Below are 26,308 nucleotides of genomic sequence, written 5' to 3' on the forward strand. Positions count from 1 at the left end.
GATATGACAATAATAATAATTGATAAATTACCAAGTGTTCATGAGGGAGGGAGGAGCAGGGAATGAGGAGCTGATACCAAGGGCTCAAGTAGAAAGCAAATGTTTTGAGAATGATGATGGTAACACATGTACAAATGTGCTTTGCACACTGGATGGATGTATGGATTGTGATGAGTGGCACGAGCCCCCAATAAAATGATTTTTAAAAAACAGGCCTTCTGGGAGTCTTATCCCTCCAGCTACATTCCCCACTGGTCTACAAAGACATTTGGGGGGAATATTTCACTCTCTTTTAATGCCAATTTTCCACAAACTTTTTTGAAGCCCCCTTCTATTCTTGACTTTGTTCCTAGGGACTTTTGAAAGAATGAAAATCTAATTAATATTTCTTGCATAGTACTCGTCAGCACCTGCCCATGAGTTCTGACACTCCACAAACACTCCTGGAGGGTTCTAATACCTTAACCCATGTCTACTGTAGAATCTCTTACTATGCCTCAGAGTCTAATGTGACATGGTTGGTTCTTTTTTAAAAAAATAGTTTATTGGCACTTAATCTACATATCATCTCGAGAAGAGTTGTGCAATCATTACCCCAATCAATTTTATATTATACAACTCATTTTAAAAGTGATTTACCCATGTGGGCCGGGGCAGAGAAACTGTTCCAAAATGGATTTCTTCTTAATAGTAGCTGTACAGTTTTCATAGTTACTTTATATCTATCAAATAGAATGTTATGATGTTGCAAACCACGGCATTTCCCCCAGTTAAGTAACCAAGAATTAGAATGGTCAGAAGAAACAAAAGCAGGATCTGTCATCGAGCACCGCGAGCCTGGGATAACCGTCTCTCGCAGTAGACAAAGCCTTCATACGACACTCCCTCCCCTTAGTTTCCGATTAAAATCTGATTTGGGTTCTGCTTGACAGTCGTGAGAAGTTTCCACGTATAGCTTCAGTGACTTTCTAGTGCTCTGGGGCTAGAATGTGCTGTTTCAGGGACGACCTTTGGAAGCAGCAAAGCTAAAACTATCCGACAAGGGGTAAAAATAGCACCAGGAGAGGCAATATTGAGAAATCACGAAATAAGAAATGATGAAAATAAAGGAAACACTCCTACTCCAATTTCCTTGACAACCTAGTGAAAGACCAGTTTCATCGACAGAAGGCAGTCGACGGGGCGCACGTCTACGAACCAACAAAGTGTGACAGACTGAGCCTTGGAACTGCTTCTTACAAACCCTTGGCCTTAGAGCGTCCCAGCCCTTGATCTCTTGAACTTCAATTTCCTCATGTGTGAAATAGCTATTTGTTGATTAAATGAGATGACAGCCAGAATGTCGGCATATGTACTTCATATATGAGAACTCCCTCTTTTAGGGAATGAGCCTTTGGAATAAGCAATCGCATATTCTGATTTGAAATCAAGATGTGAACCTTAGGCTGAACACGAAAAAAAGCTTGAAAAAAGTGTGAGCATTTTTAACCCTTCCTTCTCAAATCACAACTTTCTAACCCAGAGATCCCGAGTTATTAGAATGTTAGCATGTCGAAGAAGAGTTAGAATGACTGATGCTGGCAGGCAGAGGAGGGAATCTTCTAACCTCACAGTCCCGCACCTCTGCTGGTCCCTTCCACTTTCCCCAACATTGCAGCTAGAGCTCCCCGTGCTTAGTGAGCAGGCTCGTATACTGCATCACACACTGGATGTTGACAGCTAAACAACTGCTTTTATAGTTGTTTGTTATAAAATATACAATGAAAATTAAGTTAAACAATACAGGTAGGTGAGTTCTTGGACAGGTCGAGAGAATTTGTCCCGATAGATTGTTAGGTGCCCTCAAGTTGGTTGCCATGCACGGCGACCCTATATTCAATATTCAGGAACGACGGCCCAGTCCCATGCAATCCACGCAATTGTGACGTTGGAGCCCATTGCTGCAGTCCCGGTCTCAATCCATCTTGATGAGGAGCCTCCTCTTTTTCACGAGTCCTCCCCCCGAAGCATGACGTCCTTCTTCAGGGACAGCTATTTTCCTGATGTGCCCAAAACATTCAAGATGAAGTCTCACCATCCTTGCTTCTAAGGAGCATTCTGGCTGTACTTCTTCCAAGACGGATTTGTTTCTTCTTTGGCAGTCATCATTTAGAGATTCGGTATCTGTAGGCGCTACCCTCTGTATGAAAGGCCAGCAGTGAACATTTTAAAAGGTTTTAGAAATATGACCAGATGAATGAGAAGAGCTGCTTAGAAAGTTCTGGAAGAGGGCGCACTCTGTTGGCTTCATGACTTGCATTCTTTCTCCCTTCATGACCTTCTGACACCCTTTCTGGGTACTCTGAATCCCCTAGACACTCGTGGGATGACCTGATGTCTCTATCTGTTTTCCTTCACTTGCCTCTCTTTGCCTCATCTATCTTTTTGGCTAGATACTGTGTCTAATATAGAACTCACCCTCAACTGGAAATACACTTGTATGTAACTTTGTCCTATTTACTACCAATTAACAAAGACACCAGGAAAGCAATTCACCAAAGATCTCAATGGATGATCAATAATTATTGTGCTACCTGTCCTAAGAGGATTTCTTTCAAGGAAATTCGGGCAATACTTTGGAAAATCGGGCAATATTTTTATTTCAAAAAGTAAATATTTTATTTTTAAGTTTTATTGGCATATAATTCACGCATCATACAATTCAGTGGTTCAAATATATTAAAGAGAGGTGTACGATCATCTGCACAATCAGTTTGAGGTCACTTTCTTCTCTCTTGGACTCATTCTTATCCATTCATCCCCCCTCCCCCGCCGCTGTGAACATAACCCACGACCCATCAATGCAATCACTACCATACGATATTCTAAACCTAAGTCATTAAAATGGCCGTGTTTCTTCAGGGCCCCCAAAGCCCCCGGTGGCTCTATTTTATCTCACTCGCTTCCATCGAGTTAATTCTGCCTCGTGGGGACCCTCTAGGCCAGGGTAGAGCTGCCCCCATGGGTGTCCAAGCCTGTAACTCTTTACGGGAGTAGAAAGCCTGCCTTTCCAGCAGGGAGCTGCTGGTGGTTCCCAGTTGGTGATTTTGAAGCTTGGGGCCCGGCGAGCAGCCCATGACGCCACCAGGGCTCCTCTTGTACAGCTGAGCACAGAGATGCCTGAAGAAGCCGGAGCTGCATTATAGGCTGACCAGCGAGTCCCCATTGGGGGGGGGGGGGGTCAAAGAGGACTTTTGTCCTGGGGGTAAAATTCCAGCCCTCTCCCCTCTCTCTGCTGTAGAAAGGTTCCGCTGGTGCAGGGTGAAGTGGGAAGTGGGGGGGGGGGTTTTGAAATCAGCCACTTGGCAGATGCCATGGGCTGATAGGGGTCAGCCAGAGAGGAAGGGGAAGTGGTGTTTGGGGTCTGCTGTGTTCTGGAGAGCTATGTGTGTGCCTCTGTTAGACAAGCTACTTTCTCCCCCTCTTCCTCGAACAGGCGGTCTCCTTGCTGGAAATGACAGTCAGCTGTTTCCCTCGCATACCCACCATCACATGTCCCGCTGCCGCCTACGAGCCTGGGAAGGCCAACCACAGACCAACCTCTGGGAGGCATGAATAATTAGGTACGCATAATGGAAGGCACTCACTGCGCCCTCCAATTGCATAAGCCCATTACGGAACTCTGCTACATCAGCTTCTATCTTCCAAGGGGGGCAGTCAGAGGATTTGCATACAAGGGCGCTGTAACCCTAGACAAATCCAATAAAGCCTTTCATAGTTGCTACCAAGTCAGGGAGGGCTCAGACATCAGCAGCCTCCGGCAGCAGCCGGATGAACAGCCAGGCGACATATTCTTCAAGCAGACGCCCACGAAAGACATCCTCCAAGAGCTCTACAAGCTCACAGCGGAGAGGGACCGCCTGCTGGCCGATCTGCTGAGCTCCAACCACATCCTGGGGGTCACGATGGGCAACCAAGAGGGGAAGCTGCCCGAGCTGGCCGTGAGCCTGGCACCCGAGGACGACTGTTTCCAGAGCGCTGGCACCTGGCGGGGAGATCCCCCCTTGGGCTCCCTCAACAAGAGGAGCACCCATGGGAGCAAGAAGCCCCGGAGGTCCGGCGGGAGGAGGGAGAGCTCCCAGGCACTCCCCCAGCCTAGGGAAAGAAGAAAAGAGCACGGGGCCCAGGAAGCGGCGCCTCGGCTGGGACCGGACCAGGTCCCCCTCAGCAGTTCCTTCCCCCCTTCTCCAGCAAGGCCTGATCTCCTGGAGGAAAGAGGGAACCTCATCCCAGATGGAGCACTCCTCCCTTCCCTGAGGAGGAGAGAGAGTTGCCCCCCAGGGCTCCCTGGGATGCTGGGCGCAGGCCCCGGGGCTGGGAGCTTTGGAGGCGCATCCGACCAGGGCACCAGCACCACCGAGGCAGGGAATGATGGTGTCCAGGGGGCACAGAGGCAGCCTCTCAGGGCGCGGCATAGGCAAACTGGGTGGCTGGAAAATCACAAGGACCACGAGAAGCGTCCAGAGACGGAGAGGGGCCGGAGGGAGAGGCCAGCCAAGCAGACGAGCAGGAGGAAGCCCGTTTCCAAAGCGGTGGCCAGAGTCCAGGACGTGCCCGCTCAAGTGCAAAGAGTTGTTCAGACGTATCCTGTGGGTGAGGGAAGGATCGCAGTTGGTCCTGAAGCCCCCGCCGAATTTAAACCCAACACGGACTTGCTCACCCTCCCAGGATCTGGGGCTGGAGCTCCGAGCTGTCCCAGGGTGGGGGACAGAGAGCAGCTAGGGGACCCGTCCTGGGCTGGATTAAGAGCCTCCACTTCTGGTACTTCAGCCAGTGGGGGTTCGGAGGGCGCTGTCCACAAGGCCCTCCTGAAGGTGATAGAGAGTGAGAAGTTAGAAGAGACCACTCAAGGTAAAAGGCTGGGCTTCCCGCTCAGCGCCAGGGCCTCCCACAGCCTCCCACACAGCCGCAGCAGCGGGAGGACCACGGGTTTGCCTCTGAGCGGCCACAAGACCTTGGTCCTGGATCGGCCTCACAGGGTAGGCCCCGACTCCTCACATCCCAGAGGGGAGGAGAAGAGGCCATCGCCCGCAGCACCGGCAGCTCAGGGCATGGTGTTGAATAATTCATCCCCGCTGTCCCAGTCCAGCACACACCAACAGGTGCCACCTGTCCCCTCCCCTCCATCTCCAAAGCTCCCCAGCACTCAGCCGCATCACAGGATCCTCCGGCTCCTGTCACCGCCCGGTGAGAAGGAAGCTGCTCTTCATGACTCTTCTGCTAGAAAGAGTGGGGCCATCTCTGGGTCCCTCGCTGCTGACACCTTGGAGCCATCATCCTCGACGGAGGTCCCGGAGACCACAGGAGCCAACTCAGCCTCCCTCGGAGCAAGCCAACCTCAGCTGGTCCCTGAGGAGTCTTTGGAAAAGAGCCTGGGGCCAGAGAAGAACACCGCTGGACTCCGGCTCCACTCACCTCCAGGTTAGTGCCTGTTTACGGTGTTTTAAATCAATTCTGGGGCAAGGCTTAGCAGCCGGCTTATGCTACTCAGAAACTGGCTAAGAAGCAACGGACCCAAATCCTCGGGGTCAATTGGTCCTCTCGCCTTGTAACAACTGGGAATGCTACCGGGGAGTGGAGAGATGATGTAGATGAGGCTGACTTCGGAGGCCAAAAGGTCATTGTTTCCAGCAACTATACTTTGTAAAAGTTCTCCCCGCCTCCAACCCCCTTCTTTTTTTGGGGACAACTAAAGCTGACTCCTGGGTTACTTAAAACAGGTCTCCCAAAGAAAACAGAAACAGGGAAGTAGTGACTTGCCACTGCCTTTGATGCTCACACTGGGTAATTGGTCCCTTGACCTAATTCTTCAGCCGTGCGCGCTGCTGGTGTGGGTCCGGGGTTCGCTGGGATACTGTGAGCAGAAGAGCAAAAGCCCGGGCACTGTGTCTTTGCTCAGGCATCCATCTCCAGTTGGAGGGTTTGCTGTTATTTATTTTGAATGATTACGTCTATAAGCTCCATTTTCCTGTGGCAGAGGCATTTTTAAAAAGGAAAAAAGCAACCACAACAGAACAGAGAGGATGAATTCTGTCTCCTTTGGAGAAGCGTCGTTCACATTGTTTAGAAACTCCTACTTCATTCCTAAAACAAGCGTGGTGTATCTGTTTATTTCATAATTCTATGTTATTTATAGGTTTCCACTGCTACTGGTAGAGCATAGCTTCTTAAATCAAAAGATGCTGCAGAACTCATCTGGATTGCATTCTTCCTGTGATTGGAAATTTTACATGAAAATAATGCTGTGGGGTCAGTGTGTGTTCAAAGAGATAGCATGTAAGAGGTGCCAATGCTACAGTCACTACTTGTCCCGCCCACGCTCATGTCGCTCCATGCTTGCGTTTGTATGCACTCTGTGTAGGCACTATGTTCTTTTTCAGCGATTCTTTTCCGGCATATGGCTAATGCTCTATCAAGGGAACCGTTTCTCATACGGCAGGTATTGGGTTAAAAGTTACGGAGACTTTGTCTCCGGAGTTTAGACCCCTGGTTGGGAGGGGCCAGTCACGGGAGAAGGCCACCATGCTTGGTGAAGAGTCGGCAGAAGAGAAGCCCCTCAACAAGATGGCTTGGCACAGCGGCTGAAATCATGGGTTTCGCGCGTCGCAGTGACTGTGAGCCTGGCACAGGCGAGGCCAGCGTTTCATTCTGCTGTACTAGAGGTGCCCGTAAGTCAGAAGCCACTCCTTGGCTTCAAGCAATAACACCAACAAAGCTTAAGGAGAACATCATGCCTAGGCTTTAAGATAAAAAAATACCTGTCTGGGAAAGAGGAGCTTTTCAGGCCCTTGTGTGCATCTTAAACTCTTGACATTTTATGAGCTTCTCTGGATCATTGATCCAGGGTTTGGCTCCTTAGAAATAACATAAATGCTTTCCATCTATCTTACTTTAGTAAGAGTTGATATTTTCAATAGCCAATGTGCTTCACAAAATTGTGGGTTTAATGTCATATATCACAGAATTCTGGGAACAAAAAATCCATTTTTCTTTATGGCTATTGGAAACTTGGGAAAGGATATCTCCCGAATGATTAGGTGAGACACTTCTGAAGCATCATTTGGAGTAGCTCATGTCTTCGCTTCAGAGGGCCCTTTTTAGAAATCACATCAAATTCTAGGATTATGGGTGCCCCTCTTCCTGAAACCGGGTTTTAAGCACACGATCTCTAATGAATCTTTTTTCCTTACTAATTTATTGATATAAAATTTACATAGCATACCCTTCCCTAGGTAAGTTGCTTTTAAGAAGAGATCCCAGTCAGTTCTAATGTATCCTCCCCCTTCCCACTTTCATTATTTGCTCCCCAATTCCCCTCATGCTCCCCCTCCCCATTAACCATTGCATCAGTTATTGACTCTGTGCATCTTCTGTGTTAGAAGTATGCAGCGCTTCACGAATTTGCATGTCAACCTTGTCAAGGGATGACGCTAATCTTCTCCACATCCTTCCAATCTTAGCATATGTGCTGCCTAACCGGCACTCCAATGCCATCTTTGATTCTTTCATTTCTTGCTCCAAAACTCACTGCCAGCAGGTCGACTTGAACTCAAAGTGCCCTTACAGGTCAGGGTATAATTGCCCCTGTGGGTTTCTGAGATGGCTGTAATGCTTTACAGGAGCAGAAAGCCTCGTCTTTCTCCCACAGAGCAGCGGGTGGTTTTGAACGGCTAACCTTGTGGTTAGCAGCCCAACATGTAACCACTACACCAGCAGGGCTCCTTCTCTGGTGTAAGGTTTTCTTCTTATTGTTCCTTCCTATTCCTACCTATAGCAATAATTCTAAAAGCTCCATGGTTGCTGGGTCAAGGCGGGTGCCTGGGGAACTCTGGGTTTCTCTTGGTGGTTGGCCATGAGCCCATGAGGGATAACTTCAAAGGATGAGCTCACTTTCCCTTGACTGCTCCAGACAATTTTCCGTAACCATTCCCTCTAGTCTAGCCTCCACTTTTTCATAAGGATCTTTCAGGAGCCAGTTAGAAAAACCATACAGATTCTTTGACAGGGGGCCCTTCATGCTTCGAACCTTACAAAAGCAGAGGCTGCAAAAGGAAAGAGACTAAGTGGGAAAGACCCGAATCTCTGTAAGTAGAGACTTTCTGCCAGGGCACCAATCGCTCTCTTAGTGGCCCTTCTTTGAGAGGCATGAGCAACGGCAGGACCAGAGAGGATCTTTGATTGGTATCCCATGATCCTGTGTTCTCGCCCCTTTCCTCCTTGTAATGCCCCTTTTCTATAGCCATGGGAAAAGGCCGAACCAAACCCAAGCCCACTGCCATCAAGTTAAATCCTGATGCTGAGCGACTCTGGAGGACAGCATGGCAGTGTCCCATGGGGTTTCCCGGGCAGTAAATCTTTTCTGCAGAAGAAGACCCCATCGTTCTCCTGCAGAACAACTGGTGGTTGGAAGTGCTGACCTCTCAGTTAGCAGCCAGACACTGAACTTTTAGGCCAATAAGGCTCCTTCTGTAGCCGTGAGTCTGCTTTATATCTTAGGTCCTTCAATAACTTCTTACAACTCCTGGCATCTTCCTGCTTCCGATGACTTTTGCCTTTTGCATTCTTTTTTCCTCCTAGCCAACTCCAGAGGAGGGCTCAGACGGTTCCCAGAGGCTCCGTCGGCAGGGCACACTTCATTTCCCCTGGCCCTTTATTTGAATCCAACTTTTACTTTCTCCTCTGTTAACTATTAGCCAGACTGAGTCTATGGCCTGTGGACATGGATTTCCTGTGGAAATAGCGTGTAGGTCTTTTATTGAAGTGTTGCGATTAAGATTATCAAAGGGTCCCATTAACGGCTCAGGTAAGAGATGAAGTCTGGCAAAAGCAATCAGAACCCTTTCCAGTTGGAAGGCTCTTTAGTGCGATAGGCAAGTAGTAATCCCCCCAAAAGAGGGGAATCTGCTTGTCCTTCTCACAGGACCATGCAGTTGAAGCCGGCAGGACCACCCACACAAAAAAGAACCAGCATCCAGCCATCACAGAGGGTTTGGGCCCACCCACAATGGGCTTGGCGATTTCCCCAACTCTTCATGTTAAGAGATGCTTTTTCCGGTAGGATCAAACAGATAACATGCTAGCAGTAAATACCGACCGGGGTTGGCCTTTGGAGGGGTGAGCTTTCTCCCTCTAGACTTGGAATTGGTTCTACAGCATTGCGTGGTTATGCTAAACCTCCTTTAGAACGTTCCTGGGACTCCGTGGGATGTGGTAGTGGCTCACGCCCGCAGGGACTATAGAAGGTGTACCCATCTTTACAGCAGGAGATGCTGGGCTTGGTGCTGGCATTGCCTCCCATGTGGCCGGCTTTCATTTCCCTTTGATCTGTAGAGACCCTCTGAGGCCAGAGTAGTCACGCGGAAAATGCGCCGTGCGTTGTTGCTGTGCTCCTGAACAACCTCATGATCATCTGCCTTGGCCTGAAGTCACTGTAGGGGGAGGGAGATGGGAGTTTTGCCCTCGGCATAGTTTCAGAGAATGTGAATCATTTGATCCGTTCTTGTGCCCATCAAAAGATGTAGCTAAATGTCAGCTGATTAAGGGTTGATATGGCATACATGTAATATGTTTTATTGCATCTAGTACTACTATAAAAACTCTGATTTCTCTTGGGTCATAGATCATAAAGAGTAGATACAAATCTTTCCCACATTAATAGAGAGGTTTTTTGCAATTTTAGGAGAAATTTAAAGCTTCACAGCATTAAGGAATTCACAGCCTTTTAAGATTATTGCAGATAGTATGCCAAAAAGTATCTGTAGTTAGAGTTTAGAGAGAAAATAGTATCAACAATTGAATACCCAATATTATACCCAGGTAAAATAAATATAGGAGCTAAATTGACAGGTAAATGAAATTTATGTACTCTTGAGAAAATAATGAAATTATAATTGATTTAGAAGTTTCACTTTTCAAAATTCAGTACACACACCAGCAATAGTGTGCACCAGGGTGTTTACTGTAGCATCGTTTATATTGGCAAAAATAGTTAGAAACAATTTGTCTATCAGGAAAGAAATGATTTAAAAAATCATTGTATATTTACTCTGTAATAGTATTGCTCACTCAATATCTGCCATCTATTCAATTCTGATTCATCATGCCCTTATCAGGCAGAGTAGAACTGCCCCTGTGGATTTCCAAGACTGTAAATGGTTTGGGGAGTAAAAGCCTCGTTTTTCTCCCATGAAGTGGCTGGTGGTTTTGAACTGAAGACCTTGCAGCACAACAGGTAACTACCACACCACTGAAGTATTGAACTAAATTTTTATATCATATTTCAAACTCATATTTAGTCCGTGTTTGCCCCCACTTGCTCCCTGATAGATGCCACTTCTCTTATTAAACTACCCTCTCTGTACATCATAGGTATATGTATACATACACACACATATATATATTCTTGCATATATAGATTACATATGTATCTATATACACATGTGTAATTGGGGGAAAAGGATGGGGTGGAATATCAAGGTGATAGGTATGGGAACAGACCAGTCTGGGTTCTTAATGTTCATGATTCAGGTCAAGGAAACACAGAAGATACAAAGAAGCCCCCTGCTAAGACCACAGAATGTCTGCCAAGAGAAATGGAGGTTGCTAAATACATCTGCAGGTGGGGGCAATAAATATCCTGACTTCACTCTCCTTTGACCTTCTGCCAAGAGGCAGAGTGTAAGGAAGGAAGTGATTTCCATTTACATAGGACAACCTCCCAAGGCCTAGAGTAGGGTTTGGAAGGGTAAAAGAAAGATGAGGCGATGCAGAAAAAACCAAGGACCTTGACAACTTGAGCGGTTTCAGTTATAAGAGGCTAAAGTAGGCACAGGTGATGAGGAGCAGAAGTGGAATATGACTCTCTCCCTCCTCCCCCGCCCCCAATTAATTTTGTGGATGATGTAGAAAAGCATGAGAGTAAGGCAAAAAGTATGGCTATACAACAAAGGAATAGTTATTTTTAAAGGTTTATAAAATATATATGGAAATGTGAAGCGACCGTTTCTCAGCATACCCAACATCTAGGCTATACACACAGGAGGTGGAAGCTTCAACCCTTTCACCCTTCAATCTGTACCACACCGGAAGAGCTTTGTGCTTTCAATTTACACCACATCAAAAGGACAGTTAGGGCATCACTGAGGGAATCAAGCTGTGCTCCTTTTCAATGTTTTTTGAGTTTGGGAAACACAAAGAAGCCTGAAGAGTCCAGACCCAGGGCTACCACATGCAGAGTAGGGATTCTCAGTGGAGTCCTCACAGAACAGCGCTGGCTGCTCTGGAAGCCTGAGCAGGTGTATTGTTAGGATGGGTCAAAGAATTCCTTGGTGCACCTTTCCTGGCCTTTTTCTCACCAGTGCAGTATCGATTTTCTTAAATTTTCATCTATTAAGTCCAGTTACCCTCCAGTGTCCTTGGAGGAAACCTTTGAAGAGTGCCACTTTGCAATAAAAAATAAAAACAAAATGAACAACATTCGTCATAACCTGAGTTGACCTCTCTGGCTTGAATTTACCTGGCCAGTAGATCCCTTTAGAAGTCACTTCCTTGATTGGGCCTTTTGCTGAGAGACTAACAAATAGTTTATTTTGCCAGCCTGGCCGATGAAAAACACAGCTTTCCCCCAGATCCTGGCTGCTTCCTCCCCGCAACTACCGTGATCCGAATTCTACCTTGCAGGGCTGGATAGGGCAGAGGCTGTACACTGGTGCATATGAGGGCTGGAGGCACAGGGAATCCAGGGTGGATGCTACCTTCATTCTTGTCTCTCGCTCTTTAATCATCGGACCAGCGTGGGGCTGCCTTGCTTGTTCTGTGCCTCAATTTAAAGGGCACACTACCTGTGGGACACCTAGCCTGTGGACTGTGTCGCTGTAGGTTGAGGTCCCTTTAAGACCACTGGAATGAAATTTACATCTCCAGAGCTGAAGACTGACAGTTGGTGTCCTGGCTGACAGTCGGTGACCTGCCTTGCTCTTTGCTGCCTGTGCTGGGATAGCCTAGCTCTCTCTCTACAGAGGACTACTTGACGGCCCTCAAGACTTGAAGGACTGCCAGTGTCTCACAACTCTCTCACGAGAGTGAGTTGCACTGAGCCATTTGTACTGCTTTACAATTTAACTGTTCATTTCTTGTATTCTATATCAATCTGTTTATAACTTAACTGTTCATTTTTTGTATTATATATCATCTATCTGTTTATAATTTAACTGTTCATTTCTTGTGTTGTAGATCTATCTTTATAAATATATATATATATATAATTATCAGCAACCTGGTTTTATCTCTCTAGAGAACCCTGTCTAACACAGGTGCCAAGATCAAAAGAACTCCAGAGATCATATGGTTTCATACCACAACCCAGGAGCCACTACAGATGCATTACACATGATACTATTACCATTTGGGAATAATGTAAAATGAGTGCCTATCTTTATCAGTGATCAGAAAGTAGATGAAGAGAGATAGACACTAGCAGTCATTTACCTGATATCGTCTTTCCAGAGGAAGAGCGGAGGCTAGTGTCTCTAAAAAGCCTCTCATAGAAGAGTCTATGAGGGATACAGTGAAACATACATGTTCACTGTATGGAATTTTGTGGTGTGTTAAAATGCATGTAATCCAGTTACAGTCTCAAAATGGTCTTTTTGAAATGCCCCAACCAATGACTCTACGAGACAGTGATGGTGCTGTATAGACAAGTGGGCTTACAGTTTTCTTGAAAATTTAATAGTGATTTAGACTAACTGGGTTTCACTTTTACAGTTTACAATGGCTACTTCTATTAATCACGGCATTAATTTAGCCATTTCTGTACTTCTTTAGGAACACTTTAGATGCTCGTGGGTGGCCCAGGACCACACACTTGCTTAAATTTTATTATCTGAACCCAAGAACAGAAAAGGTGACCATTAAAAGACAGTAAGAGAATATTAACTGAAAGATAATGCACTCCAAGCATATTAGCATTAGACTGGGGGAAAAGCATAGAGAGTTGGTTTGGGACTTAAAAAATCATTTATTGGTGATGCGCATTGCCTTTGGAACATACTCCCTTTTGAAAAACAAAATTTGGGTTAGGTAAATACTCATCATTCATCTTATGTGGAAGTTGACCTCAAACTATATAATTTTCCTTAAAAGGAAACATTTCTACTTCTTAGGCTAATTAATGGCTCTTTCTTTGAGATCATTGGGGGAAATATTTCAAACTTATTTTTGTGCTTTTAACAAAAGCACAATGGAATGTCAGTTGTAATTAAATATAAGAGCTTTTGGAAACTAGATGCTTTTCTCAATCCATGGAATGAAAATGGTATCACATAATCATGGAATTCTTATACTTTGTCCATGTCCAAACTTTTTTAAAAATAATTTTATTGGGGACTCATACAATTCTTATCATAATCCATCCTTCCATCCATTGTGTCAAGCACATTTGTACATTTGTTGCCATCCTCATTCTCAAAATATTTGGTTTCTACTTGAGTCCTTAATATCAGCTCCTCAATTTTGTCTTCCCTCTCCTCCTCCCCCTCCCTCATGAACCCTTGATAATTTATAAAATAATATTATTTTATCATATCTTACATTGTCTGATGTCTCCCTTCACCCACTTTTCTGTTGTCCATCCCCCACGGAGGTGGTTATATGTAGATCCTTGTAATCAGTTCCCCCTTTCTACCCCACCTTCCCTCCACCCTCCTAGTATTGCCACTTACACCACTGGTCCTGAAGGGGTCGTCTGTCCTGAATTCCCTGTGTTTCCAGTTGCTTTCTGTACCAGTGTACATCCTCTGGTCTAGTCAGATTTGTAAAGTAGAATTAGGATCATGATAGTGGTGGGGGGTGGGGGAGCATTTAAGAACTAGAGGAAAGTTGTATGTTTCATGGTTGCTACCTTGCAACCTGACTGGCTCGTTTCCTCCCTGCCACCCTTCAGGAAAGGAGTGTCCAGTTGCCTACAGGTGGACTTTGGGTCTCCACTCTGCACACACCCTCATTTATTATAATATAATTTTTGTTCTTTGATGCCTGATTTTTGTTCTTTGATCCCTTCAACACCTTGTGGCCTCACAAGGTGGTGTGCTTCCATGTGGGCTTTGTTGCTTCTGAGCTAGATGGCTGCTTGTTTATCTTCAAGCCTTTAAGACCCCGTGTCTAAACTTTTAACAATAAAAGAAACATTCCATTCAGAGGTATACATTTTATAATATAAAGAAATAGAACATTTTGACAGCCAATTATTATCAAGCTGACCAGTGTTCAATAAAAAGAAATATGCACCACACATATGTACATGCATGCTTCTACACTGTCCATGCATAAGTAAAAAAACGTTACGAGGTTTCCAGTTCATATGTGCAAGGGCTTATTTCAAGCAAAACATTCAATCACTGGATGGCTGAGACTGTTTCTCAGAAGGATACTTGGCTTAGTCTATTTTGGATGCCTTTTAAAAAATGACCTTTTTTGCCTTAGGAATAAACAATTTTGAGATTTGGGCTAATAAATAATATTTAACAAAACTCAAATGGACATATTTCTAGTCACTGCGGCTTTGCAAAAGGTTTTCAGGAATGCTGCCTCACATGAAATAACAGGTTTGTTGTTTTTTTTTTGTGATGAATCAAGCATTGCAGGAAGGTCGGAAAATTTCAGAAGGTGAGCCAAGACAGGGAAGACTGTAACCTCAATCAATGAAGACACTGTGGCTGCAGTCCAGAAAGTGGTGGGAGAACACCATAGAATTGCCATTGGCACAACCATAGGGGCTTATTATGAAGAAGTCTTCATAAAATGGAAAACGTTATGGGTGGAGAAAGGCCAAGAACTTTGGGCCAAGGAATTTTCCCCCATCACAACAATGCACCTGCTTGTTCTTTGAGGGTAGCAAAACCTGTCCTGTGAAAATTTCAATGATAAACATTACCCTGGCCACCTTATAACCTCAATCTTGGCCCTTCAGCTATATTATTGGTCCCCAATGTGTTAGTCTGGGTACTTTAGAGAAACAAATCCACAGAAACTCATATGTAAAAGAGAGTTTCATATACAGGGTAATTGCACATCAAGAAAACATCCCAACCCAGTGCTGCCCAAGCCCACAAGTCCAACATTAACCCTATGTCCAACACCAATCCACAAAGTCCTCCTCCATCTCACAAAGCAGATGCAATGATGTCGACTGCAGTAGGAAAGCCGAGTCAGTGAACGTGTAAACATCTCAGCGCTGGCAGGGGTCTCCACACGGTTGCTCCAGCACCCAGGGCTGCATCGGGATAGGTCCATATGGTTTCTCTTTAGAGATGTTTTGCAGAAAGTGAGCCTTGCCAGCTGAAGCAGGGAACTTGCTAAGGTAGCTGTACCCTGGTGTAACCATCACAAAGCAAGAGACCCGAGAACTGGAAAGGCGAGGCTCACCGAGCCATTTAGCTCTCCATTCTTCAATTAACCCCACATGTGTTTATTGGCCAGAGTGGCACAACAAACTAACTACCTCACCCAATACACATTGAAAAGGAGCAGCATTTGAGTCCCCCGAGGATGTCAAACTGCCATTTTGATGGGGTGTAGGTCATGGAACACATAATCCTTCCAGGAATCGTTAGAGAGCTGGAGACACCTACTTCAGAAACGTGTAGACCTAGACAGTGGATGCTTATCTTTAAGATAGGTTTCTATGATTTTTGTAGTAATATTTCATTACTAAGCCTTAGATGGGCTTCCGCGTGATAAGAGGGAAAGCAGAGAAGAATGATGCAGAGGGTACATTATATGTGTAGCCAGAGTCACAGCTGTATTCTGCCTGGGAGTCAGGCCTGCCTGGCGTGTCTTGGTCATGACGGAGTTGAGTCTGGCAAGAGTCTTTGCTTGAGAGCTCAGAGAGTTGTTGCAGGAAGGAGCCCGTCCTAGGAAAGCAGGGCCTAAGGCATGGTGAAGAGCAGGCGTCTTGCAGGGGGGTGAGGCGGGGGGCAACACTCAAAATAGCCGCACGTGTGTCTCCGTCTTTCTGGCTGCTCCTTTCGCAGAGACTCAAGCCTGGGCCTCAGGAAGGAAAGACTGAGGCATCAAAGAAGAGTGAAAATTGAAAAACACACAGCAATTTTCCTGCAGGTTGTCTTTAGACACAGAAGGCAAAGTGTTGGTAACAGATTATGACAACCTATGGATGCAGAGTCCCTTCGAACCTCAAGGCAAAGGTGCTGTGGAAGGACGGGGTGACAGGGAGCGTGGTGGCATGGACCTAGCAGACTTGATTAATCATCTCATCCTAACAGATTTCTCAGGTGATAAATACCTCGGTCCTAGGGTTCGCACAAGAAAAAATTCACTCTGAAGCCGGCTTTGTGATCCAAGTGGGTTTTTATAAAGGACGGAAGCAGTTTCAGGCGTTACAGGAACTGAGCACAGGCACCTTCTTGGCCCTGCACACCCACATGTGGCAGCCTGAGGCCACAGAGACCAGAGACTTCGGCCCGGCTGAGCGGAAGGCCAAGGAGCAGCTAGAAAGAGAGCCGTGCTCTCCAGGTTCCGGCTCTTTAGGGCTTTCTGCTGGAAGGCATGGTTGATAGTACTGGTTGACCCCACTGGCTGAATTAAGCCCACCTGGCCTAGTTTGGGGCCCACCCAGGTGTACTGTCTCAGGGGCCTGAACTGGAGTGTGGCCCTGACCCTGCATTGGCTTCCAACCTCCTGTAGGGGGCTCCTAGGTATGGAGAGGAACAACCCCGTATTCTGCTACCCAACAGAACTCCTAGTGGGAGAGGTAGGTCTTGGGCAAGAACATTCGGCTTCATGGGGCCAGCATCCCTGGTGATTGCTGCAGCTGTGTCAAGAAGCTCCATTGGCCACCAGAGCAGGAGAGGACCGTGGTGATGGTGGAGAGGAGTCCATTCAGAATGCATGGGATTGCTGGAATGATGCGAGAGAAGTGGATGTGTGAGGAAAGCGAACCCTACCATTGACTGACTGTGTTGAGCCAACTCTGGCTTACTCTGACCCTATCGGACAGAGTCGAACTGCCCCATAGGGGTGCCGAGGCTGTAAATATTTACAGAAGCAGACTGCCACCTCTTTCTCACACGAGTGACTAGTGGGGTCAAACCACTGACCTATGAGTTAGCAGCCGAGTACTTTGACCACTGTGCCACCAGGGATCCCTCTATGATTGTGAGTTTAAGAAATGCTGATTTTGTACCCTGATATTGGGAATCAATAATAATATAGCTAGCAATAGTTCCTATGATATTATAAAATATTAGCTGTATGCTAATTATGGATTTATATCGGCTCATGGGGCCAGAAAGGGTTTGAATTATCTACTTTTAACCATATATGTTAGTCTGGGTACTTTAGAGAAACACATCCACAGAAACCCATGTATAAGAGAGTTTTATATAAAGGGTAAGTGCACATCAATAAAACATCCCAACCCAGTACTGCCCAAGCCCACAAGTCCAACATTAACCCATATGTCCACACCAATCTACGAAATCCTCCTCCATCTCACAAAACCCATGCAATGATGTCGACTGCAGGAGGAAAGCCGAATCAGTGAACAACTAAGTATCTCAGTGCTGGCAGGGGTCTCCACGCGGCTGCTCCAGCAACCAGGGATGTATTGGGGTAGGTCCATGCGGCTACTCCTCAGGGATGTCTTGCAGGAAGTGAGCCTTTGCCAGCTGAAGCAGGGAACTGGCTAAGGCAGCTGCACCCTGTTCCGACCATCAGAAAGTACGAGACCCGAGAACTAGAAAGGCAAAACTCACCAAGCCATTTATCTCTCCATCCTCCAATTAAACCCCCATGTGTTTATCGGGCCAGGTTGGCACAATAAACTACCTCAATAGACCAAGACATCATGTATCACTCGTGTTTATCCATTCATCTGTTGATGGGCATGCAGATGGTTTCCCCCTCGTGGCTTTTGTGAAGAATGGTGCCAAGAACTCCAAAAGCAGACTCACTGCTGTTGAGTCAATGCTGACTCATAGCATCCTTCCTGTGGGTTTCTGAGACTGCAACTGTCCGTGGGAGTAGAGAGCCCAGTCTTTCTCCGGAGGAGCTGCTGGTGGATCGTGTGGACCGCAGCCCAAAGTGTAACCACTACGCCACTGTGGCTGCTGCCATGAGTATTGGTGTACAAATCTTCAAGTGAGTCTCTGTTTTCAGGCATTTGGGGTACATGCCTCAGAGTGGAATTGCTGGGTCTTATGATAGTTCCATTTTTAATTTTTCTGAGGTGCCACCAATCTGTTTACCACAATAATTTACATTCCTACCCACAGTGGATAAGGGTTCTGGTTTCCTTGTGTTATTTTATTTTGGTTTTGTATTAGCAACCCTAGAGGGAATGAAATGGATTTCATTGTGATTTTGATCTTCATCTCTTTGCTGACTGAGGACACTAAGCATCTTTCTATGTGCTTTGTGTCCATTTGAATGTCTTTCATGTTGAAATTGCCATTGAATTTCTTTGTCCATTTTTATGAATGGTTGTTTGTTTGTTATGTCTCTTATTAAGTTAGATTTTCATTATTAGAGACACATTTTTGGTTATATCGTTAGGTGAATACGTTTTTAACACCAGGCAGCTTTTGAATTTAATCAGGGTGGTTTCATTTAAAAATAATTAAGTAGCAGAGAAATTGAGATTGCAAGCCCGATGACTTGTGCCACTCCAAGATGAAATCATGGATTTAAAGGTGAAATAGTAGAAGAATAAGAGAACCCAAAGACCTCTTACTTCCTTCAAATTACTTCTGAATCACTTCAAACCATATTATTCCTCTACAAAGTTCTTTCAGCTTCTCTGCTAATAGAAACTGTCCTTCCTGATTTCCATAGCACTTATTACTCTCATGACAGAATTTCTTAGACTTTAATTTCCTCGATTTTTATCAATTAGCATATCTTTTCATAATTCCCCCTTATTGTTTTATGCATCAATCTTGAGTTCTTATTAGGATCTGGATGGACCACTTGCAATTCATCTCGATTTAATTAATTTAATTAAATTTTGGGGTGGTTAACTTTAATGAAAAACCACCTCCCAATTTACAGTGACAAGACAGTGACCGTGAGTGACAGATTGCCCAGCTAGAATACGATGGGTGGAAATTCCTTCAGTGGATGAGTCTCACAGAAGAGTGAAGTGAAATTGCTCTTATCATGGGCTCCCCTGTCAATCTCCATTTGGACCAGGTTTCTGCCAGTGATAGAACACTTCAGGATTTAAATAGAACCTTATTTACTTATTTTTGCTTTGGAGAAATATTTTCTCAAAGACAAGAATAGTGTGACATTTATCATTATGTACCTGGAATAAGGGCTGTAACTGACACAAGATTTGTAATTCAGTAAATGTTTTACCGAATGAGGGGATAAATGGATGAATGAATGATGAGAAAATTGGTCTGCAACCAGGAACGGTGGCAAACACCTCCCGCTTGTTCTGTGTTAGAAAGGATCAAACTATGTTCATGCCTTTTTGTTTGCTTACAGTTCATCTTTAATACTGTTGCTTCCCTCATTTCAGTAGACAATGCTTTATCTTTAAACGAACATGAAAAGTATTCATCGCCGCATTGATTTATGGGCATGAATCTACGCAGAGGATTCCAATGAGATTAAATGAGTGTTGGGTCCTCTAAACTCAGTGGTTTTGTGAACAAATAAGCTGCTCTTTAAGTTGAAATAATCTTGTAACATGATCAACTTTATCAGAACTGGCCTTTTGAAATCTTAAAATGAGACTTCCCTTATGGCCAGTCACTGAAGGGTAGCCAAGTGAGCAAAACTGCAATAGAAACCAGAGTTGGCTTAATGTTTCATATGTTTTGCTGGTCACAGATTAACTTTCTTCCACCGTGCATGATCAAAGACCAGCACGTTTGCACGGAGGTACGCTTTATGATCCAACACTTTGTGAACAAACAGCCCTCTGATGGTGTAGTGGGTTACGTATTGAACTGTTAACCCCAAGGTTCAAGCCCACCAGCTACTCCTCTGGGGAAAGTTGAAGCGGTTCACTCTATAAGGATTTAATGTCGCCAAAATCCCAGGGGGCAAGTCCACCCTGTCCCAAAGGGTTGCTCTGAGTCAGGATCGACGTGACACCAGGGAGTCTGGATTTTGGAGTTTGTACATCTTCTAGGATGCGATGCAGGGCGTCCTGCAGGGCCCCCAAATGGTGAGTGCCTGATGCCCCACATTGAAACTTGTCTTCTGTGTGAAAATCCTCTTGTTTGGAAGTTTAACTTATGCAGTCAGATAACTGAGTTCCAAAAGCTGTGTGCAAAACGCTAACCCAGTGGTTCTCCACCTTCCTAACGCCGCGACCCTTTCATACAGTTCCTCATGTTGTGGTGACCCCCAACCATAAACTTATTTTCATTGCTACTTTATAACTGTAATTTTTCTACCGTTATGAATTGGTTGATGCCTGTGACAGGGTCATTCAACCCCCCAAGGGGCCGCGACCCACAGGTTAAGAACCGCTGCTCTAACCCATTATGTAAATTTGGCCATGACATCGTGTCCCGTCACCGTGTCTCATCACCTTGGGGAAGAAGTCTGGGTCTGTTCGGAGCTGTTCTTTCAAAGCATGGCAAGGTGTCCACTCATCACTCTTTCTGCTGGTCAGTCAGAACAGGAGCAACAAATTTCACAGTGATCTTTCCCATTCGCAGATCTTCTGTTAAAATTTGCTGAACCCAGCTCCAAAATCATCCAGATAATTCCCTCGCCTCCTCAGTGGTCTGTTGTTGGTCTTCCAGCACAAGGGCACACACTTTCATCCATGCAGGATGTTGACAGATGTCCAGAATGAGGTTTGTCATCAATTGTCATTTCACTTTTTTTGAAATGAGGACACCACTCGTACACTTGAGTTTTTCCCATAGCGCTGTTCTTGTAGGTTGTATTCAGCATCACAACAGTTTCTGCAGCATTTTTCCTGAGCAGGAAACAAAATTTCACAGCCACACGCTGTTCTCCTGAATGGGCCATCACAAAAAAATGAGGTTCGAGTGAAACTGCTTTTACAAAAAAAAAGATTTACAGTTCTATTTCCTCTGGTTTGTTTGTTTTTTTTGGGGGGGGAGGGGGATACCCCCTCACACACACACACACACACAGATATCTTTATTGTATTTACAGTGCTTCACACAGTATGAGACACACAATGCTCCCCAAAGTGCAGGTGTTATTTTTAGTGTTTAATGTCTCAATGAGTTTATTTTTACAAGTTTGCCTCTAGAAGGGATATCCTAATAAGTTTCGATGTATTCTTCATTAGGGGAAGTTGGATGGAGGATCATACAATACTTCTCTGGAATGTTTCCAACTTTTTTCCAAATCTAATTTTTTTTAATCCAAAATTTTATCTCCACTGTAAGCCTTCTGATTCTTCTGACTTTAGAATGAATCTTCTTCGGTACTTACATAGAGCGATATACTTATGTTTGCCACATGAGATATAGTCCATTAATTTGGCCCTTGTTCTCACAATTCCTTCTGTAGTATGTTATAAATTCTAGACTCTATGCCTTTGACTATGGTCCTATGTTAGAAGGAGTTCGAAGCTCTTGTAACGGACAGGATTGAGGTGGGATTAAGTCTCCACTCTAGAAGAAGGTGTGAACCAAATCACCAGCCCTTTGCTTCCTTGGGGATATGGTCTGCTGGAAGACATATCTCTTCGTACAAGAGTGAGCCAGGTCAGAAGCAGGAACAGAGGATTCCAGAACCATTGGAGGAAGAATGGCTAGTGAAGGACATTCACGATCTCTGTCTGAAGAGGTGAAAGCCAAGATCAGAGGCAACAGTGGCTGCCACACAGAGAGCAGGGGACAGAGCAGAGCAAGCCATACTAAGACCAAAGGCCAAACAAGGAGACCAGGAAACAGCAGAGGATCCATGCAGAGACTATATATGGTGCAGCAGGTTTGTTTTCCGGCCCACGGAGGCAGAAGCCACAGGATCATGTGGCCAAGACACTGAGGACCAGAGAGAGGCTTGGCACCTGCCTAAGAAGAGGCATTGCTGTAGATCAAGGACATCTCCTTTTATTGATCCTGACTTAGGACAGCCCATTAACTTCCCTAATAAACCCCCTTAATTGTGACTATTTTCTGCAATTTCTATTCAGTTATTGCCACGAATCGTGGAGCCCAGTGTGGAAATAGACTGTAGTGAGAGTACCAATTGATGGAACAGGTAAAGAAGGGTGGAGGGTGGAGGCCTGTCTGACCCCCGCCTGTGGCAATAGAGAAGCCAGAGGTCAGTGTAGCCTTCATGCTGTTTGCTCACCATATTCCATTAGAACTACTTCTGCTTCGAATACGGCTTCCATGGAAGTAGAGACGATGCTTTCTTTTAAAAAATCATTTTATTGGGGGTTCATACAATTCTTATCACAACCCATACATCCATCCATTGTGTCGAGCACATTTGTACATTTGTTGCCATCATCATTCTCAAAACATTTGCTTTCTACTTGAGCCCTTGTTATCAGCTCCTCACTTTCCCCTCCCTCTCTGCTACCCCCTCCCTCATGAACCCTTGCTAATTATAAATTATTATTTCATCATGTCTTACAATGCCTGACATCTCCCTTCACCCACTTTTCTGTTGTCTGTCCCCTAGGGAGGAAGTTATATGTAGATCCTTGTAATCAGTTCCCCCTTTCTACCTGACCTTCCCTCCACCCTCCCGGTATCGCCACTCTCATCACTGGTCCTAAAGGGTTCATCTGTCCTGGATTCCCTGTGTTTCCAGTTCCTATCTGTACCACTGTACATCCTCTGGTCTAGCTAGAGTTGTAAGGTAGAATTGGGATCATGATAGTGGTGGGGAGGAAGCATTTAAGAACTAGAGAAAAGTTGTATGTTTCATTGTTGCTACAATGAAGCCTGACTGGTTCATCTCCTCCCCATGGTCCTTCTGTAAGGGAATGTCCAGTTGCATACAGATGGGCTTTGGGTCCCCAATCTGAACTCCCCCTCATTCATAATGATATGATTTTTTTGTTCTTTGATGCCTGATCCCTGATCTCTTCAGCACCTCGTGATCACACAGGCTGGTGTGTTTCTTCCGTGTGGGCTTTGTTGCTTCTGAGCTAGATGGCCACTTGTTTACCTTCCAGCCTTTAAGACCCCAGATGCTGTATCTTTTGATAGCCGGGCACCATCAGCTTTCTTCACCACATTTGCTTATGCACATGTTTGTCATCAGTGATCATCTTGGGAAGGTGAACAAAGATGATGCTTTCTTTCCTCTTTATAACTGTACTATAGAGCATTAAATTTACCATAGTTTACAGCTTATCATCCATACATACTGACTTAATGAAGTAATTTAATTTGTTTTTAATCATGCACAAGAGATTCAGTAAGTGGCAAAATGGGATGTGACTATGGCAAATTTCCAACCTGTGGGAGAGTGAGCATGGTTAGAACAGTGGTAATTCAAATGCGGTCCCAAGACAAGTTGCATTATCCTAACTTGTTTGAGTATAATTTCTTGGGACCCATCCCCCAAACCTACTGATCAGAAAATCTGGGCAGAGAGGCTGGGCTAAACCGTTTGTGTTGAACTATTTTAGTGGAGAGGAAGATAAAACTGTGTAACATGACAACAAGGTATCCCTCTGCTGTAGAGCTGATCGAGTTTCTGAGCTTGTGAATCTTTCCTAGAGGAGTAAACCTCATCTCTCTGACACAGAGTGGCTCGTGGGTTCAAACTGCTGGCATCAAGCTAAGCAGTCTACCAGGTAACCCACTGCACCTCCAGGATTCCTTATACCATGCTAGAGCTGTAGTAAATGAAAACAAATTCCCTTAAACGCAAATATTTTATTGAAAAACAAATTCTATAGAATTGTCCTTGAGAAAATAATTGAATTCCCACTTAGCCATGTTGTAGATTTTGAATAATTATTACAGGACTTCTATAGCAGCTTCCACACTTAGAAATGTAAGTTCTTTCCTAAAACGTTGGGTACCTTACTGCCAACCAGTCCATGTGTGTTTCTTTAACATGGGAGCATGACTGTTCTGAACTATTTTCCCATCTGACAGTTGTTGCTGTGATCGCACCTTTTTTAGTGTTAAGCATAATATTAACCACTGTGGTGTAAAAAAAGCTATTGACACCAGCCAAATACCAGCTGCAGTCGTGTGACCTAAGAATACACTCCTCTAAATCGTACCTAGGCATCCAGGGGTTGTTCCAGTATCTCACCTTTGTGACCAGTTCTGTTATCGGCAAATACAGGTTCATTTCATTCAGGATTTCATCTCCTTGCCAGGTAAGTTATTGCAGTCACACGCCTGCAGCTTTGTTCTGAAGAACAAAGCTAATATTTTGTTTCCATTCTCCTGATTTTCTTAAGAGAAAAGGTTTGGCAGAATGATATGGTGCAGTGTGACTCAGCTCACAAAGAGCCCGAGTCAGGAAAAGCATTTCCTTCTGTCTCTTTGCTGCAGAAGCTCTTAAGTCTTGGCGTCTGCTGTGCTGGAGGGGAAAAAAACATATATATCACTTTCTTGTGTCATATGGACACTGTCTTCCTCTCAGAGCCTTGGGGCTATCTTCCCAGAACTCACCTGTCTCTTAGTGGCTTTTCCCTCTTTGTGCTAAGCAGAATTGAATTCACACAATTCTTCCATTGAGCTGGTTTGGAGAAGAAGAAGCCTCTTCCTTGAAATCAGGAAGCCCAAGTTCTGCTTCTGACACTTACTCACTGTGAGGCTTTGAACACAACATAACCTCTCCAACTATCATGTGCCTCGCGTGCAACAGCAGGTTGGTCGCACTTTCAGTGTGATTGTGAGAATTAAACAGGAGAGTCCCTGGGGGCAGACTTTCCAAATGCAAGGGTTTATTTTTCTGATTCCTGATGGCAGCCTTGAAAAGAGCAAACACTCCCAGTCATCCTCAGTGAGTCCAGGGGCCTCCGTCTGAAAGACCCGCCAAGATCAAGGGCCTCCTTTGAAGCTGCGGTTATTTTCTGTTCCTCCGTGGGCACGAGGCACGATCTTCGCATTGGCAATTCGGTGGTAGCATTCTCACCTGGCTTGTAGGAGACCAGGGTTCAATTCCCCTGCTTGTGCGGGGGAATTGTGTGGCTTCTAAGATGCTAAACAGGTTCCAGACTGAAAGAGACCAGGGAGGAAAGGCTAGTATCTACTCTTGAAAGAAGCCTCTGAAACTGAATCCCAGCCGCCTGAGCGGCCACAGGTGGTGAAAATGCGGCAGGAGTGGGTGGCGTTTGGACCCATTGTGCCTGTCCTACTCAATAGCAACTATCGACACGCAGCACGTGCAGCTCGGAAGCAGGCACAGACAAAACAAAGCCAGTTCTTTGGGAGTCGGCTCCACCTCACGGTGACCCCGTGTGTGTCAGAGGAGAAAAAACGGTGCTCAGACAGTGTCCGTGGCTGATTTTTCCAAAGCAGATTTTAGGAGGTTATTTGCAGTGCTTGGTGGGGGCGGGGGGTAGGGGCTCTCAAACCTCCAGTCTTTAGATTAGCAGCTTCCTATGTTACCCATGTGCCTCAACCAGCGACATGGGGGGGATGGTTTTATTACTTTGTATTTCAAGGTGACTATTTCTGGCAATTGTGAGAAGACGAGAAATTGAGAACTAGGTTAAGTCTTACAAGGATCAGCCATAGTCTTGGTGTTAGCAGCAGTCCGGGATAGATTCCAAAACTGTAAACACTCAAAACGAATCAGATATTATTCCAGCTGCAGTTGAAGGGGCAGGTGGGTGGGAATGAGATCAAGAATAACTCTAAAATTCTTGTCCTGAATGACTGGGCAGACAGTTGCTCTACTGACTATGTCTGCAGCCAGTGGAACTAGCTCTGAACGAGGCGTTGTGGATCTGTGTCAGAAGGTCAGGGCATTCCACAGGCTCATCCTGCTCGGCAGCCTGTCCGGGTCTGCTCTTTGCCATGTCCTATTGGCATCCTTTATCAAATTTGGAGAAGAAAATTGAAATGGAGAGAGTTCCTAGATAACAGAATCAACGCCTGTGAAATTCTCCCTCGGCTACATGGAACAAGATTACATCGAAAGGATAAGGGAAGCTTCCTGCATTTAGATGAAAAATATCAATTTACAAGTGAGAGATAGAGGAGACCTTGGGTGGCAGTTTTAGTTGCCAATATATTGATTTCGAGACAGTTGGATGATGTGACTGTTTAAAAAAAGAGAGAGAAAACAAGCCAGGTACATTAGTAATCGATAGTCAGACCGA

General features: G+C 45.2%; 1 protein-coding gene and 1 non-coding gene across 2 annotated transcripts in view; one reads left to right on the forward strand and one right to left on the reverse strand.

The window, feature by feature from the left end:
* The first annotated feature begins 3,611 nt into the window (after nt 1–3,611).
* Nucleotides 3,612–26,308, forward strand: part of FMN1 (formin 1) — a 429,794-nt gene continuing 407,097 nt past the window's right edge. The window contains exon 1 of the mRNA XM_075530963.1: nt 3,612–5,460. Within this exon, the coding sequence (XP_075387078.1) occupies nt 3,612–5,460 (1,849 nt within the window). The remainder of the gene's footprint in view (nt 5,461–26,308) is intronic.
* Nucleotides 7,417–7,522, reverse strand: LOC142427030 (U6 spliceosomal RNA). The gene has a single exon (XR_012779870.1). It is a non-coding gene; the product is annotated as a U6 spliceosomal RNA (small nuclear RNA).

Source organism: Tenrec ecaudatus, chromosome 14, assembly GCF_050624435.1.
Source record: "Tenrec ecaudatus isolate mTenEca1 chromosome 14, mTenEca1.hap1, whole genome shotgun sequence".
NCBI classification, from domain to species: domain Eukaryota; kingdom Metazoa; phylum Chordata; class Mammalia; order Afrosoricida; family Tenrecidae; genus Tenrec; species Tenrec ecaudatus.